The sequence below is a fragment of the Orcinus orca genome, chromosome 6 (genome assembly GCF_937001465.1).
Source record: "Orcinus orca chromosome 6, mOrcOrc1.1, whole genome shotgun sequence".
NCBI classification, from domain to species: Eukaryota; Metazoa; Chordata; class Mammalia; order Artiodactyla; family Delphinidae; genus Orcinus; species Orcinus orca.
In genome coordinates this window covers 112,093,637-112,107,552 of record NC_064564.1, presented here as the reverse complement: position 1 = coordinate 112,107,552, position 13,916 = coordinate 112,093,637, and the positions used below count along the sequence as shown (strand labels likewise).

General features: G+C 46.3%; 1 protein-coding gene across 22 annotated transcripts in view; it reads right to left on the bottom strand.

Annotated features, from left to right (window-relative positions):
- The window catches only part of RALGPS1 (Ral GEF with PH domain and SH3 binding motif 1), a 287,326-nt gene that overhangs the window by 258,817 nt on the left and 14,593 nt on the right, over window positions 1–13,916 (bottom strand). For 15 of the 22 annotated variants that reach the window (XM_049710721.1, XM_049710726.1, XM_049710727.1 and 12 more), the window contains 2 exons: window positions 8,956–9,034; window positions 6,257–6,406 (listed from right to left, as the gene is read on the bottom strand). The exons of 3 other annotated variants lie outside the window; for them this stretch is intronic. In XM_049710721.1, coding sequence (XP_049566678.1) covers window positions 6,257–6,287 — 31 coding nt within the window. In that variant the 5' untranslated portion in view covers window positions 6,288–6,406; window positions 8,956–9,034. The remainder of the gene's footprint in view (window positions 1–6,256; window positions 6,407–8,955; window positions 9,035–13,916) is intronic. 4 more of the 22 variants (XM_049710736.1, XM_033427173.2, XM_033427174.2 and 1 more) reach the window with 1 other exon arrangement.

The window sequence follows — 13,916 nt, the reverse complement described above, 5'->3', positions numbered from 1 at the left end:
AGCTAGAAAACGTAAGGGCCTACTAAGTAAAGAAAAAAATGCACAGAAGTAAACTGTAAAAGAAATGTACAAAAATCATTTGAAGCAAATTATTAAACTTTACTTATAGACCAAAAAAGAAGACAAATCAAAGGAGAGACATTTCACTCCTTCTGAACACGGAGATGATATTGTAAAGACATCAGTTCTCCCCAACTGATCTATAAATAAGATGCAAATTCACTCTAAATCCTAAGAGGATTCATTTCGGAATTCAACAGGTTGATTTAAAACTTTGTCTGGAAGAGTAATTAAAAATAGCTAAGAAGTTTTCAAAAAAGAAGTGTAATGAGACGGCACCTGTCCTTTCAGGAAGCCGCAGTTGATGATAAATGGTCAGCAGGACAGAACACAGTCCAGAAAAATAGGATCAAGTATAGCTGAGAATTAATATCTGATCAAGATGGCATTTCAAAAGGTGGGAAGAATGGATTATTCAACAAATGTTGATGAAACAATTTTCTATTCACTTAAGGGGGGGATTTATTTTAAATTTTACCCAGTATCATTTGTAAGAATAAATCTTTGATAAAGATTTAACCAAACCAAAAAACTGCCATAAAAATACCAAAGGAGGGACTTGCCTGGTGGACCAGTGGTTAAGAATCCACCTTCCAACGCAGGGGACGTGGGTTTGATCCCTGGTCAGGGAACTAAGATCCCACATGCCGCAGGGCAACTAAGCCTGCACACCGCAACTAGAAAGCCCACGTGCCTCAGCGAAGAGCCCATGCACTACAACGAAAGATCCCACATGCCCCAACGAAGATCCCACGTGCCACAACTAAGACCCGACGCAGCCAAATAAATAAATTTTTTTAAAAAAATAAATAAAGCTCTAAGAAAAAAAACAAACAAAGGAAACACAAGTCATTATTCTTTTTTATTGTCCCAGGGTGAAGTCCTCTCTAGGGTGATACAAAAGCTAGAAAACAAAGGAAACTATTGGCAGATTTAACTATGTGAAAAATTAAAACTTCTGTATAGGAAAAGACATCATGAAAGAAGTGAAAGTCAGTCAGTAAACAGGACAGGGTTCTGAAATGCCACATGAGATGATGAAGTTCTCTTAATACAGAAAGAAGGCCCCCAGGAGTTCTGGCTCACTCTCTGCAGAGTGGCCTTGGGCAGGTAGATCAGTATTTACAGACAGAGAAAGATGTCCACAGATTCAGGACATATTCACTCTTATTCATTTGTTCATTCATTCAACAAAAAGTTACCAGAAGTCTAGTATGTGTCAGGTACTATTCTAGGTGCTGGGCATAAAGCAGTGACGAAAAAGCCAGAAATCCCCCAGTACATTCTAGTGGGGGAAACAGACAATAAATAAAGCATTCGGTAAAATATATGGTCTATAAGCTGGTGATAAAAGAGAAAAAAGTAAAGCAGAGAAAGGGTATAGGCAGAGTGGGGAGGGGGAGGGGTTACAATTTTAAATGGGGGCAGTGGTCTGAGAAGTGCTCACTGAGAAAACGACATCTGGACATGTTTTGAAATATTTGTGTATACATGTGAACACTCACAAAAGTCTAGAAGGATATGTACTCAAGTCTTAATGTCAATGCTTCTTACAGGTGCCATTGTACAGCACTTTTACATTCTACTTTTTGTACACTTCAGTATTGTTTGATTTCTTCTAAAATAACTATGGAACACTTATTGTGAGCAACACAGCATTTGGAGGGAAAACTGAAAGTGAATTTCCAGAGACAAGCACTTGAGGGATGCTCCCACCGGCAGGGATCAGACGTAGGAGGTTGGAGTCGGATGTCTGGTGCTCTGGCGCCACCTGGTGGCCATCTCCTAAATGATCAATCTCATTTCCAATCCCCTCAAGGTAGCAATAAAAAAGCGGCAAGACACACAACAACTGTATAAAAACCTATCTGCCCTGTGGACAGGGACTAGAGAGGAAATGCGCAACATAAACAGTTTGATTTGTTGGGGTAGCATGGTCATGGTGGGATTTATTTAGCTTGGATCTCCAATCACAGTTCTATGATGACATTTCATTCCTTTGTGTTAACTGCAATGGAGCAGTTCTACGGGGCAGCTGAAGGTACTCACAGAAATGGAGTGAGAGGCGGGGTGGGCAACACAGAGCCATAACCCAGGCCATCTGCACGTGTGTCCCCAAGAAGTTTGGGGGTTCAGAGTGACAGGACCTCAGGTCACACAGTGGTTGGACGTGGAGGGGTCTTCCCCAATGGGAGTGCCTGGAGGACGAGGTCCCAGGAGTCTGGCTGGGAGGGGCAGCCATATCCGGGCCCTCAAACGATTAACCGCTAACTGAGCACGTGCGCAGACCACCAAACTGGAGCCTCCTTGCCAAAGTCCAGAGGAAACAGACATTCCACGGGTGATGAGGAAGTGACGTTGATCTCAGCGAGGACTCTGCCTGGAATAGTCTTCCCCTCTCCCCCATCCTTTGGCCCCTCTTCTGTGTGCCCTCACTCAGCCCACTGTAGCACCTGTCACTCTGACAAGAAAGTGCTCTTGCCGGGCATCTCCCTGCTAGACCATGAGCTCTGGAAGGCGAGAGTCACACCTACTCATTCACCCTCGGAGAGCTCCGGGTTTGAGTCCTATGTGACAGCAGGCAAGTGCCCCTCTAAGCTTGAGTTTCTGCGTGGAGATACAGGACTGTCCTCCCCTCGTGTGGTTATGGCAAGGACAACTAATAGCACCAGCTGGCACTCAGGAGTGGTGATGGGCACCAGGCAGCTGTCTAAGCGTTTTATTTGCATTAAGTTCCTGAACTGAGGCCACCTCTGTGGAGTGTTGATCACAGCGCCTGGCATGGGGTAAGTGCTCAAATATTATTTTATTCCCAGTTCCCAACACAGTACCCAGCACTCTGCTGTGTTCTCAGTAAAAATGAATGAACCACTCCCCCAGCCTGTTACAGGAAGGGGCAAGTTCAGGGCATGACGGCGATGCTTAAGCGGCCCATCAGCACCCCCAGCCCCATGGACTGAGCAAAGGGACTTCAAGGAGAGCACCCCTGCAGGACTGGGGAAGGGGGTATGCAGGGAGAAGTGATGCAAACTCCTGGGGTGGGGGCAGGGGAAGCAGCAACGCTCTGGACTCAGGTTCAGCTCAGGTAGAAGCTGCCACCCAGGAGGGGCCTCAGTGAAAAGTGGGTGGGACTTGCCTTGCCTTAACATAAATCCCTCCAGCCCTGATTCCAGGTGGTCAAGGCCGTGGTCCTCGCAGTAGAGGGTCGGTAGGCAAGGTCACTGAGGGAAGCTGGTGTAAGGCAAGGAAGGGGGCTGAGAGGTACCCAACCCACTGAGAGTCACAGGCACTACCCTGGGGAGGGGGCGGTGCATCCCTCTGCAGGCCCCTCCCCAACCCAGCCACTTGGAAGTGGCTTCCAGCCAAGGAAGGAGAGACTTGCAGACTACAACAGGTGCCAGAAGGGCACTAGAGCAGCTGGTGGCCACGCCCACTGTACTGTCCCCCGCAGTCAGGTGTGCTCAGGGGCTGGTTCTCTCCCTGGAACCATCCTCGTCCCTTCTCTCCTCCCCGCTCCTTCCTGCCCTTTTCCAGCCTCATTGTCAATGTCACTTCCTCTGGGACCTCTTCTGTGATGCCTGACTATGTTGTGTCCTTCTCCTACTGGCTTTTAGAGCACTCAGACTTCTCCTTAGCACTCGTCCTATTTGTCTTGAGTTATATTCGTCCTCCCTGGACGGTCACAGCTGTGGCCACGCTCGGCTGCCTCCCCAAGATTTCCAGCGAGAGGGTCACGCAGGCAGCATCAGGAGCGGCCCACGGCTTCTGCGGCTCACAAACCCTTTTCTGAGCAACCCCACTCCACATGCTTCCCATCTCTGACTCTGAGGTTACGATGGGGCAGAGCCTTTCTCCCGATCAGGGAGGGCCACTGCTGATGCCTATTTATGTGCGGTTCAAGAATGAGATGTCAATGCTAATACAAGTGACAGCCTAAACCTTCATCTTTTTTTTTTTTTCGGCCGTGCCACGCAGCATGCAGGACCTTAGTTCCCCGACCAGGGATCAAACCTGGGCCCCCGGCAGAGGAAGCATGGAGTCTTAACCACTGGACTGCCAGGGAATTCCCAAAACATCGTCTTATAGAAAAGAAAACTCAAGTCTCCTTGCTTACAGACGTTTATAAAGGCAATCTCAAAAGAAACAAATGACAAAAAGGAAGGTGTAGCAATTTATCTGGGTTGTTTCTTGATATTTCATCATTCTAAATTATACTTTATCGGACTTCCTATTTAAACTACAAAAGCAACATATCTTTATTGCTATAAGCCAAACCTAAGAGGGGTGTACAAATAAAAAGCCATGAAACCACCCTCCCCCAATGCCGACCCCCTTCCACCCACCTAAGGCAATCACAGTGGGCAGCCAGGAGTACACTCCTCCAAGCCTTTGTGCCAAGCAACATAAATACCTGTAAACAAGTGGGACTAGACCAGAACCCAAGGTCGTACCCTCAAACGCCTGGGGGGTCCAGCAGATCATGTCATGGCGAAGCTACAGGTGTAACAGAATAAGGACAGATGGGACCTGTGGCCAACTACGCCACTTAAAGCTTTCCATTTTGAACATTTGGAAAGCATTGAACTGGCCATACAAGGTATCTGAGAGAGAGACTGGACAGTGCTCCTTGGGTAGAGTAGCAGAGTTAGTAAGAGCTCAGATTATGGAGACCTGGTAACATCCTGGGCCCAGTGTCTATTGGCTAGGTCACCGTTAAGAAAGTCACTTAGTCTCTGTGCTTCAAATTCCTCCTCTGAAAAGAGGCAATCCAACAGTCCCTTCTTTGTAAGTTCACTGTGAGAAGCGAACTTACAAAGTGAACTAATGTAAAGCACTTAGCACTCGCCTGGCACACACTATTACTGGCCACCAGTCTGCAACCACTGCTGGAGACATTATTCTGCAATTTGTTTTTTAAACCTAACTATGTGTCATGGGCTTCCCTCATGTCAAGGTAGAGAGAGCTGGATCCTTTTTAATAACTGCCTAATACATGGCTGATGGGGGCTCCCATTCCTTCCACTTTTTTGCCACTACAAACAGTGGCGCAGAAAACAGCTTTGTACTGCTTTTTGCATTGGTGCTTTATTTCTGCATGAATTGCTGCTGGGTTGACAGATATGGATATTTAATACTCATTAAATATTTTCAATTATATTCCCCCAAAGTTAGAACAATTCATACTCCCAACAGCAATGTAAGGGAGCACTCATTTCCCCCAATCACTTGCTAACATTGGATTTTATCAATCTTTGTAACATTTTGCCACTTAAAAAGGTAAAAAAGAAAACTATTGTTTTTATTTGCATTCTGCTAGTGATGATCTTTTGAGGCAGAGATTTCCAACTTCTTTCTTTCTCCTTTTCTTCTTCAGCAAGAAAACTAGTTTTAGCTAAGCACACTCCATGCTCCCTTGCTGCTCAGTGTGGCTAAGCTCCACTCGGTGAGATGTAAATGTTAGTGCTGTGTGAGACTTCTGAGAAATATCTGAAAGGGAAAGTGTACACCCTTCTTCTCCCCTTTCTCCTTCTGGCTTCTGGAATGCAGATGTGACGACTGGAGCTCAAGCAGCCATCTTGAGTTAGGCGGCAATCTGCTATGGCTGGAAGAGCAGCGAGATATAGAACCTGGCGGCTCTGTGATGACTTAGATTCCACCACACCAACCTCTTTACTTTTTCATGAAATGATATAAACCCTTATATGTTTAAGCCATTGTTATTCTGGGGTTATCCACTACATGCAACAAAATCTATTCCTAACCAATACACCTTCTGATTCCCAAAAGTCAAAATTGAACCTTTATTTCTCTTTTTTGTAATACACATAAATAACAATGCCTTTATGTTTTATTTGCCCTATGTTTATTTAAGTCTCTTAAAAGTGGAACACTCATTTTCCCACTCTCCCATTCTTTCTCCCAAAGCCTTGGGTTTTACAGAGATGGTTTAGAATTTTTATTTTCAGCCTGTTATGTTTTCCCATACAGTTCTCCTCTATTTTAAAAGTTCTTAATAACACACAATAAAAATTCTAACTCACAGTAGCTATATCCAATGAGATTAATCTCTGTGCACTAAAGGGTGCACCACAGCTCACTGCTTCCTGCACTCTCCATGTCCCCCACCCCAGAATCTCTGCTCTAACTGTCCTTTGGTCAGAGAACTTCAATGGGCGTTTTCCTCAGGCACACCTACCAGATGACGTATGCTTTATGTCCTCACGCATGTGCAATGTCTTTCTTTCACAATGACCAGGAGTGACATCTAGGCTGGTTCAGCGAGGGTTGTGGCCCCCTCTCTCCAACAGTCTGGAGACCCCGGACCACCGTCTTCCGGCCTCCAGGGCTGCATATGGAAGGGCCAATGAGAGCCTAATTCTCTCTCCTTTGAAAACAGCTTGTTCTTTCTTCCTACAAAACTTTAAGATTTTTCTCTTTCTTCTTGGAGTTTAGGAATTTTACTAGAAAGTAGGTCTAAGTGTTGGGCTTTGCGTGGGATGAATGGATCCATTTAATCTGAAGAATCAAATCTGTCTTCAATTCAGTGACATTTTCTTTTATTGTTTTCCTATTACTCCTCCATCTATTCCTTTTTCTCCTTCTGGAACTCCCATGACTCCATGGCAGGTCCCCTGGATAAGGTCTCCAAGGCCTTCCCTCATGGACAGTGTCTCACATTTTAATTCATTATTTCCATTTCTTTTTATTATTGTTCTGGGTTGTGAGGCATTTCTTCTACTTGACCTTCCAAACCACCAATTTCAGTTCTTAAATTGATTTTTAAATTCAAAAGCCATGTGTTTTAGTTCCAGCAAGCCTCTGGTACCCTTTAAATGCATCCCCCTAGGAGCTCTCTCCTTGTAAAGTTCTTACACATCCTCTCCTTCCATCCTGCCTCAAAGGAACCACTGCTCCAAGTGTGAAGCCTGGCTTCCCTCTTTCTCCAGCTAAGATCCCAAAAAGCCGTCATGTGTCTTTGCCTGCTGAAGGGTGCAGGTTCACACAGCCCCTGTTCATGGCAGACCACTCGAGCTTCTGTGGCAGTGACAAGCCTGAGGCCCTGTACGACCTGACAGCCTCTGTTCAAGGGGACCCAAGTGAAATGAGGTGGCAAACTGTGATCTTCCTGCTGAGAAGTGGGGAGGAGACCCTCTGCTCTTTGGTCCCCTAGTGATGATGGGGGAGAGGCAGTCCTCTCCCAGCTTCATGGACAGGGAGCAATTCTGCCCAGATCCCCTGGGATTGGCAAGATCGGGCAGTCCCTCAGAGGGCATAGGAAGCAAGTGGGCAGCTGCAGCCCCTCTCATGGAATCCAGTTCTAAGCAGCCTCAAAAGCACAGACAGAGGAGAGGAACTGCATTTCTAGAACTAGATTGACCTAGAGTCAAATATCAACTCTGACACTTATTTGCTGTGTGATCACAGGGAAATTACTTATCTCTGAGTCTCAGTTTTCTCATATGCTCTTACCTTTAAACCAAGAGTTATTTCCAGCATCCTCCTAAGGGGAACCAATCCCTCTGATACGTAAGTTTCAGGGAACTTGCTTCTTCTAAGCACTATATGAATTACTTGTATTGTAGTTAATCATGCAATATCAAGGAAGGAAGACTGGGGCCCTGGCAGGAAAGCATCAGAAACTTTACCTTCTGCCTCTTTGTGAAAATAGGTTGACAGAAGGGTAAGGCTACTAGAAGAATCTGAAAAATATTGTAATATTTCAGCTTTTAGCATTTTTGTGACTGCTCCTACCTGAATAAAATCTCCTAGGATTCTTCTAGGCAAATACTCGCTGCCTCTTCCCCTATTATCTTACGGTGAGGACCATGGCTGCAAAGGGGATGGATGCTGGGAGCCAGGAGAGAGTCCATGTTGGTCCCAGTTTAGTAAAATTTATGGAGCACCTACTACGTATAAGGCATTGAGCAAGGCACTGCACAGAATACAATAATGAGGAAGACACAACCCCTGCCTTAAGAGGGCTTGAAGTCTAGTCAAGGAGCTAAGGCAGGAAGTACAGGGGACATCAAAAAAGCACAATGCAATGCGGATCGTGGCCAGGGCCATGAGAGGGGGTTGAAACAAGTGTCAGGACAGTTTAAAAGGAGGAGAGCTCCAGTGAGTTGGGGAGTGCAGAAAAGCATTCTTGGAAGAGGTGCCGGATGGGGTGGGCAGAATCTCAGGGAACAAGAATTGGGGGTGTGGGGGGGGGAGGGGAGAGGGAGGCAGGGGGTTGACAAGTAGATTATAGAGTCTCTTGAAGACGATGATCAAGTCTTATTCCTTGAATCTTATAAGATTCCTTGTATCTTCATATTCCTTCACCCATCTTCCCAGGGCCAAGCGTAACTCACACAATGAGCCGGTCCTCTCTGATGAAGGGTCTGAAGCAAGGACAGCCAAAAGTGAGGAGGGGAGCTGAACTGAGAGAGGGGAGGGGCTTGTGGGGAGGTATAAGGACCTGACTGAGCTTGAGAGAAAGGAGGTTGCCCAAGTCACCCCAACTGCTAGGAGGCCGATACAGAATGTTTGTCTTCTGAGCAACAGGAGCAAAAGGATGACAGCAAAACAGGGTGGCAACAAGTGGTCTTGCATGAGGAGGAGGCAGAGAAAGAAAGGAAAAAACCCTTGATACAAGAACCAGTGGTGAAAACCCCAGAGCTTAATTCATCTGGCGAGAAGAAGCCCCTAAAACACCCTGTGCGTGTGGCTCACTGAGGATGCCTGATGTCCCGAAAGCCCCTGTGCCCTCCTCGACCCTGCAGACTTGCTGACAGCAGGTTCCTCTGACTGCAACAGGACCCGGCTCACCCGTACCAGCTGCACCTCTGGGTGCCACAGCCTGGCTCTCTGCTCAAGAGGGCACAGGTCACTAGGGTCAGTGAACCCACCTACCAGGAACACATGTTGGGCTTCATAATCCCAGGCCAATAGGATAAACCATCCCAGCACGTCTCTTTCCAAACAGTAGCCGCTGTAAAAAGTAGGGGGGATAATTCCATTTACACGATGTTCCAGACGGTAAGACTTGTTTCTCAAGGCTCAGCAAGGTCAAACCAACTATAGTGCTAGAAGATCTGATTTGAATCTGTTCTTTGAAATGTCAAAAACCTTCCCCATAGATCAATATGTGATATCATTAGCCTATCAGGTAGCAGAGCCTGTCCTAAAATCACCGGAATTAACTTCAACTTCTTCGGCCACTATTCTCCTTTCCCACCATGCTTTGGATACATGCTGTGGTAAGCATGGGAGGGTCCGCCTGGGGACCCCTGCCTCAGAGTGCATGCCAGGGAGGCAATGCCCAGCCCGCCCAGCACGGGGGCAGCCTCTCAGCCGCCCACTGGCACAGACAAGCATCCTGCACCCGGCGCCTGCAGAGGGCCCAGGTGCTGGTTTGTTTTCCTTCCTCCAAAGCGCCCCCTCCCTCCGCCCCCCACCGCCAGGTGGGCGGCTTCATGACCTCCTTCACTGCGGAAAGTTGCCTTCGGCTCCTTCGGGTCCTTCCTTTAACCTAAATGTTTCCGCGTCTTCTCCTGACCCCCCACTCCCACCTCTGAGGAAGAGGCGTCCACCAGAGACCCAGGGCCGGCACCCCCCTCGCACCTCAGTCTCCTCCACTCTCTCGGCCTGAGAACGTCCGCAGTTCTCCCAGTCTTCCAAAGAGCTTCGGCCCTTGAACTCCAGGCTGCTTCCTCCCCACCACCCACGGCAACACCCCTCCCGACTTCGGGTCAGCAGGACCGCCTAACGGCTGAGGCTCAGGCTAGTGGCCGAGCTCTCGGTAGCCTCCAACACGGCTCACCAGTCCCTCTCTCTGGAAACTCATCTGCAGCCTCAAACAATGACCTCGTGCTTCTCCTCCTCCTGTCTCCTCAGCCTCTCTGGCCACCTCTGCTGGCTCCTTTCTTCTGCTCACCCGCTTCCAGAGCTGCCTCGCAGCCCCTCCCCACAGGAACCCAAGGCGCTAAAAGGCCAGGCCCTGCCTCCCTCTCCACCCTCCCCTGGCACACACTTCGCACTCCAGCAGCAAGAAACCAACCCAAACACAGGCCGCCGACCGAACCGACTGAGGCCCTCACTCGCCACCTGCTTCCCGCAGCCAGGCCCGGCTCGGGCTGCCCCCTTTTGTTGCGACCTTGAGTCACAGCTCATCAAACTTTCAGATCCTTCACTCCCAACAGCTGAAAAAACATTAAGCAAGCACCTCTAACATACATATGTTTATTCGTAAATTAAATATATGTTCTAAAGTACCGACACGTTCTATACGTTACAAAACAAATGCAAACAATTGAAGAGATAAAGATGAAATATGTTAAATTACTTTATTCTATAATACAAAAAACTTTCCTTCTCATTATTAATAATAATTTCAGTGAAAGCAATGTGACTGCTATGCTTCCTTTGACAGAGTTTTAAATAAACTTTACATGGAAGTACAGCATAAGTGCAGAAGAATGCATACAATAATACAGTACCAGCGCACAGGTCAAAGGATTCCCGCAAAGTGAACATACCCGTGTAACAGCACCCAGATGGAGGAACATCATGAGCCCCCCACCACCCACCGCACCTCCTTCGATCTTTACCTGCCTCCCAAGGGTGGTCACCACTCTGCTTTCTAACAGCAGAGATTACTTCTGTCCGTTTAAACTTTATACGAATGGAGCCATACAGTACACAACCTTTTGTGCCTGAATGAACATTATGTCTGTGAAATTCATCCCGATTTTTCATTTTTCATGGTTGTTCACGAACTCATACTGATCAGTTTCCCACTGTGGGAGTTGACCCTGCATCTGTCCACTCTGCTGCTGATGGACACTGGCATTGTTTCCAGTCTGGGCTATCACAGGTGGTGCTGCTATAACACTCTTGAGCGATGCCATTTGGTAACACATTTGCATGCCTTCCTGTTGGGTTGATGCCCAAGAGCAGAACTGCTGGGTCCTAAGGTGAGTACGTGTTCAGTTTGGGTAGATGATGCCAAACAGTTTTCCCAAGTGGCTGAACCAATTCACACTCCTCCCAGCAGGGTATGAGCATTCTGGCTGCTCGGCACCTTGGCCAGCACTTGATACAGCATATATATATATTTTTCATTTTAGCCATGCTGGTCAGTAAGATATCACAAAGTAAGTATTACGATCACTTTTAAAGGAGATTGAAATCAGTGCTTCTTTCAAGCTCACAAAACTAAGGTGAATCAGAGCAGGAACCCAGGTCTTCTGACTCCGAATAGCATACTGTGTCTACTTGCAATGAAATACTATTTCCAACATAAACACCCCAACAAGAGGCTAACGCACTGATAAAAAGAACGTGCTTATGGACTATGCCAATCCCAACACCTGACTCATGACAGGAAAGAAAGAATAAAAGGGTGTATCAACCCAACTTTGAAACAGACATATATAAGAAGTCTGGAGATCTTTCCATCCCTCACATTTGTACAGTTCTTTAGAGTACAGACTGTGTTCATATGCATGATCTCTGGTTTCAGCAGGAATTTTATTCCTGCTTTTTCTGTTAATTAAGGTTTAATGTTATATCTTCTTTTAATAATCAATTCATTTGTATTCTATTTTATAATCATAATCACAATTATTTAGAAATAACTTTATATTTGAATGGTTCCACTCTGACTGCCAATCCTTTCCTACTCTGACTTGTCCATTCATGGGCTTTCATTTTGACTCATCTCTCCGTTACTGGAGCATGGCTTCCAGTGATTTTTTCCCCCCAGGAATGGTGCGTGGGTGTGGCAAAAGCTACACTCAAGATGTGTCCTTGTAAGACTGAAATGAATTTCTGTTGCCATCAAATGTGAACTAAAACTTGGCTGAGTATGAAATTCTTGGGTCACAACCCTTCCCTCAAAACTCGATGAGGACTGCTCCACTGCCTCTGGCACCTGTGCTGCAGACAAGCCTGAGCCTAGCTTAGTTTTTTTTTCTTGGATTTAAAGGTTCCTTCTACCAGAATGCTAATGGTATCCTCTCACTATCCTTGAAATTAAAACAAAAACAAAAAACAAAAAAACTTCACCTGGATATGTGAAGTGTTAGATAATTTTGTTACTTTTGCCTGGTTCATGATGAGCCCTTATAATTTACGGATTCAGGTCCTTCTTCGGTTCGGGAAAATTGAGGATTTGCTCTGGTCTCCAGTCTGGTCCATCATCCACGTCTGCGGTCTCCTCTGTTGCTTTCCTGTCCCTTGTGAAATTGGCAGTTTGTCCTCCTCCTGACCCCTTGAATTTCTGCAGTGCCACTAATTTCAGTGCTGGCATGTGTGATTTATTGCCCCACGTTCTTTAAGTCCACAAGCTCCTGCTTCACCTCAGTCTGTTGACTCATCATTTCGTCTTTCATAGCACCTATAACTTCTCTTAGAGGACAAAGAAGATGATGTTTGAAATGTACTTCAGTTTACTGAGTAAAAGTTTGGAAACTTCTTTCCCAAAGCCTGATCTTCTCTATTTTTTGCACCCTTGTTTATTTCCCTTTATACTGCTGGATCTTTTCAGTGGGTCCTCTCTAGTTTAATTTGTCTATTCGTTCATTCTTGAATGAGGACAGATGAGACCTGGCCTGACATTTATCCAAAAATAGTGCAGATGGGCTCCCCTTGGTCCCCTCTCCATTCACCCTGGTGGATTCAAAGCTAAGGTCCAACACCATCTCCATCACTCATCAACGGTGACCACTCTTTAGTTAACGTCTTCACTTCTTTTGCCTATTTCCTCCTGTATAAAACTAGAAAGTCGAGCTAATCTTCAAATGTCTTTTAGCTCCACATTTTTGTAATACTTTTATACATCACCTAGGTTTAAAATTTCATTAGTTTGGAACCAATTGTCAAGGATTTTGCTAAATATACGTATAAACAAAAAAGACCCTATTTCTTAAGAAAGACTCGCTGTACTCAATTTTTAATTAAGAAAACCACAAATATTAAGCTCAAGAAACAGACTTCATTTGATTATACATAAGAAAAAAGAGAATTATAAATAATTTACAAGAGCTAGCAGAGTACATGCCCCAGGGATGTGCTGGGTATGAAATGTGTACAAGAGGCAAAAGCTAAACACAAGGAACTGAGAGTAGCCTTTCTCTCCCATTCCGCCTCCCCACTGCACCTTCAGTCTTGTCTAAACACGGCACACCAGGTGGAAAGACTGCCAGCTGCCTGAGCCATGGCTGGGCCTGCCTTTCCGCAGCCCACAGCCATTCTACAGGGTAGCGTTGACTGAGAGCTTCCCATTGCACACGCGTCTCCATGCATCGTCCCATTTGATCCTGACAACACCTGTTGGGAGACTCAGTCCTCCGCGGTCTCTGGCACTCCAACCTGTCTTGTGGGAACTGCCAAGAATGCAAGGTCCTGATCACCCTTTACCTAGGCCATTTCACAGGGTTGTGTTGCAGAGAGCAACCTTGAGAGATGCGACAATGTCTCCCTCAGGGACAAAGGGCGGCCTTGCTCACTGCCTGCCATAAAGCAGCAGGTTCCCCAGGCTTGTGTCTCTCAGGTGTGACACAAGGCAAAGCATCCATCTGGACCCACAGTGTCACCTCCATGGGACTTGGGGGAAGGGGAACTGACACACACTGATGCTTATGCTGGTAATAAAGTCCTTTGTCTGACTCAGGAGTTATACATACCAAAAGATACCAAGTAGACAAGAAAGTTCTCCCTCCTAATTCCCCCTACTACCTGATTCAGTAACCTGTCTCTCCTAGATCTTACTACGGAATTCAATATACATCTTCCCACCTTTAACTCCATTTTTTTGTCCTTTACCTCAAACTCACCTAGAATCCACTGCAGTAGTGGTTAAGCTTATCAAT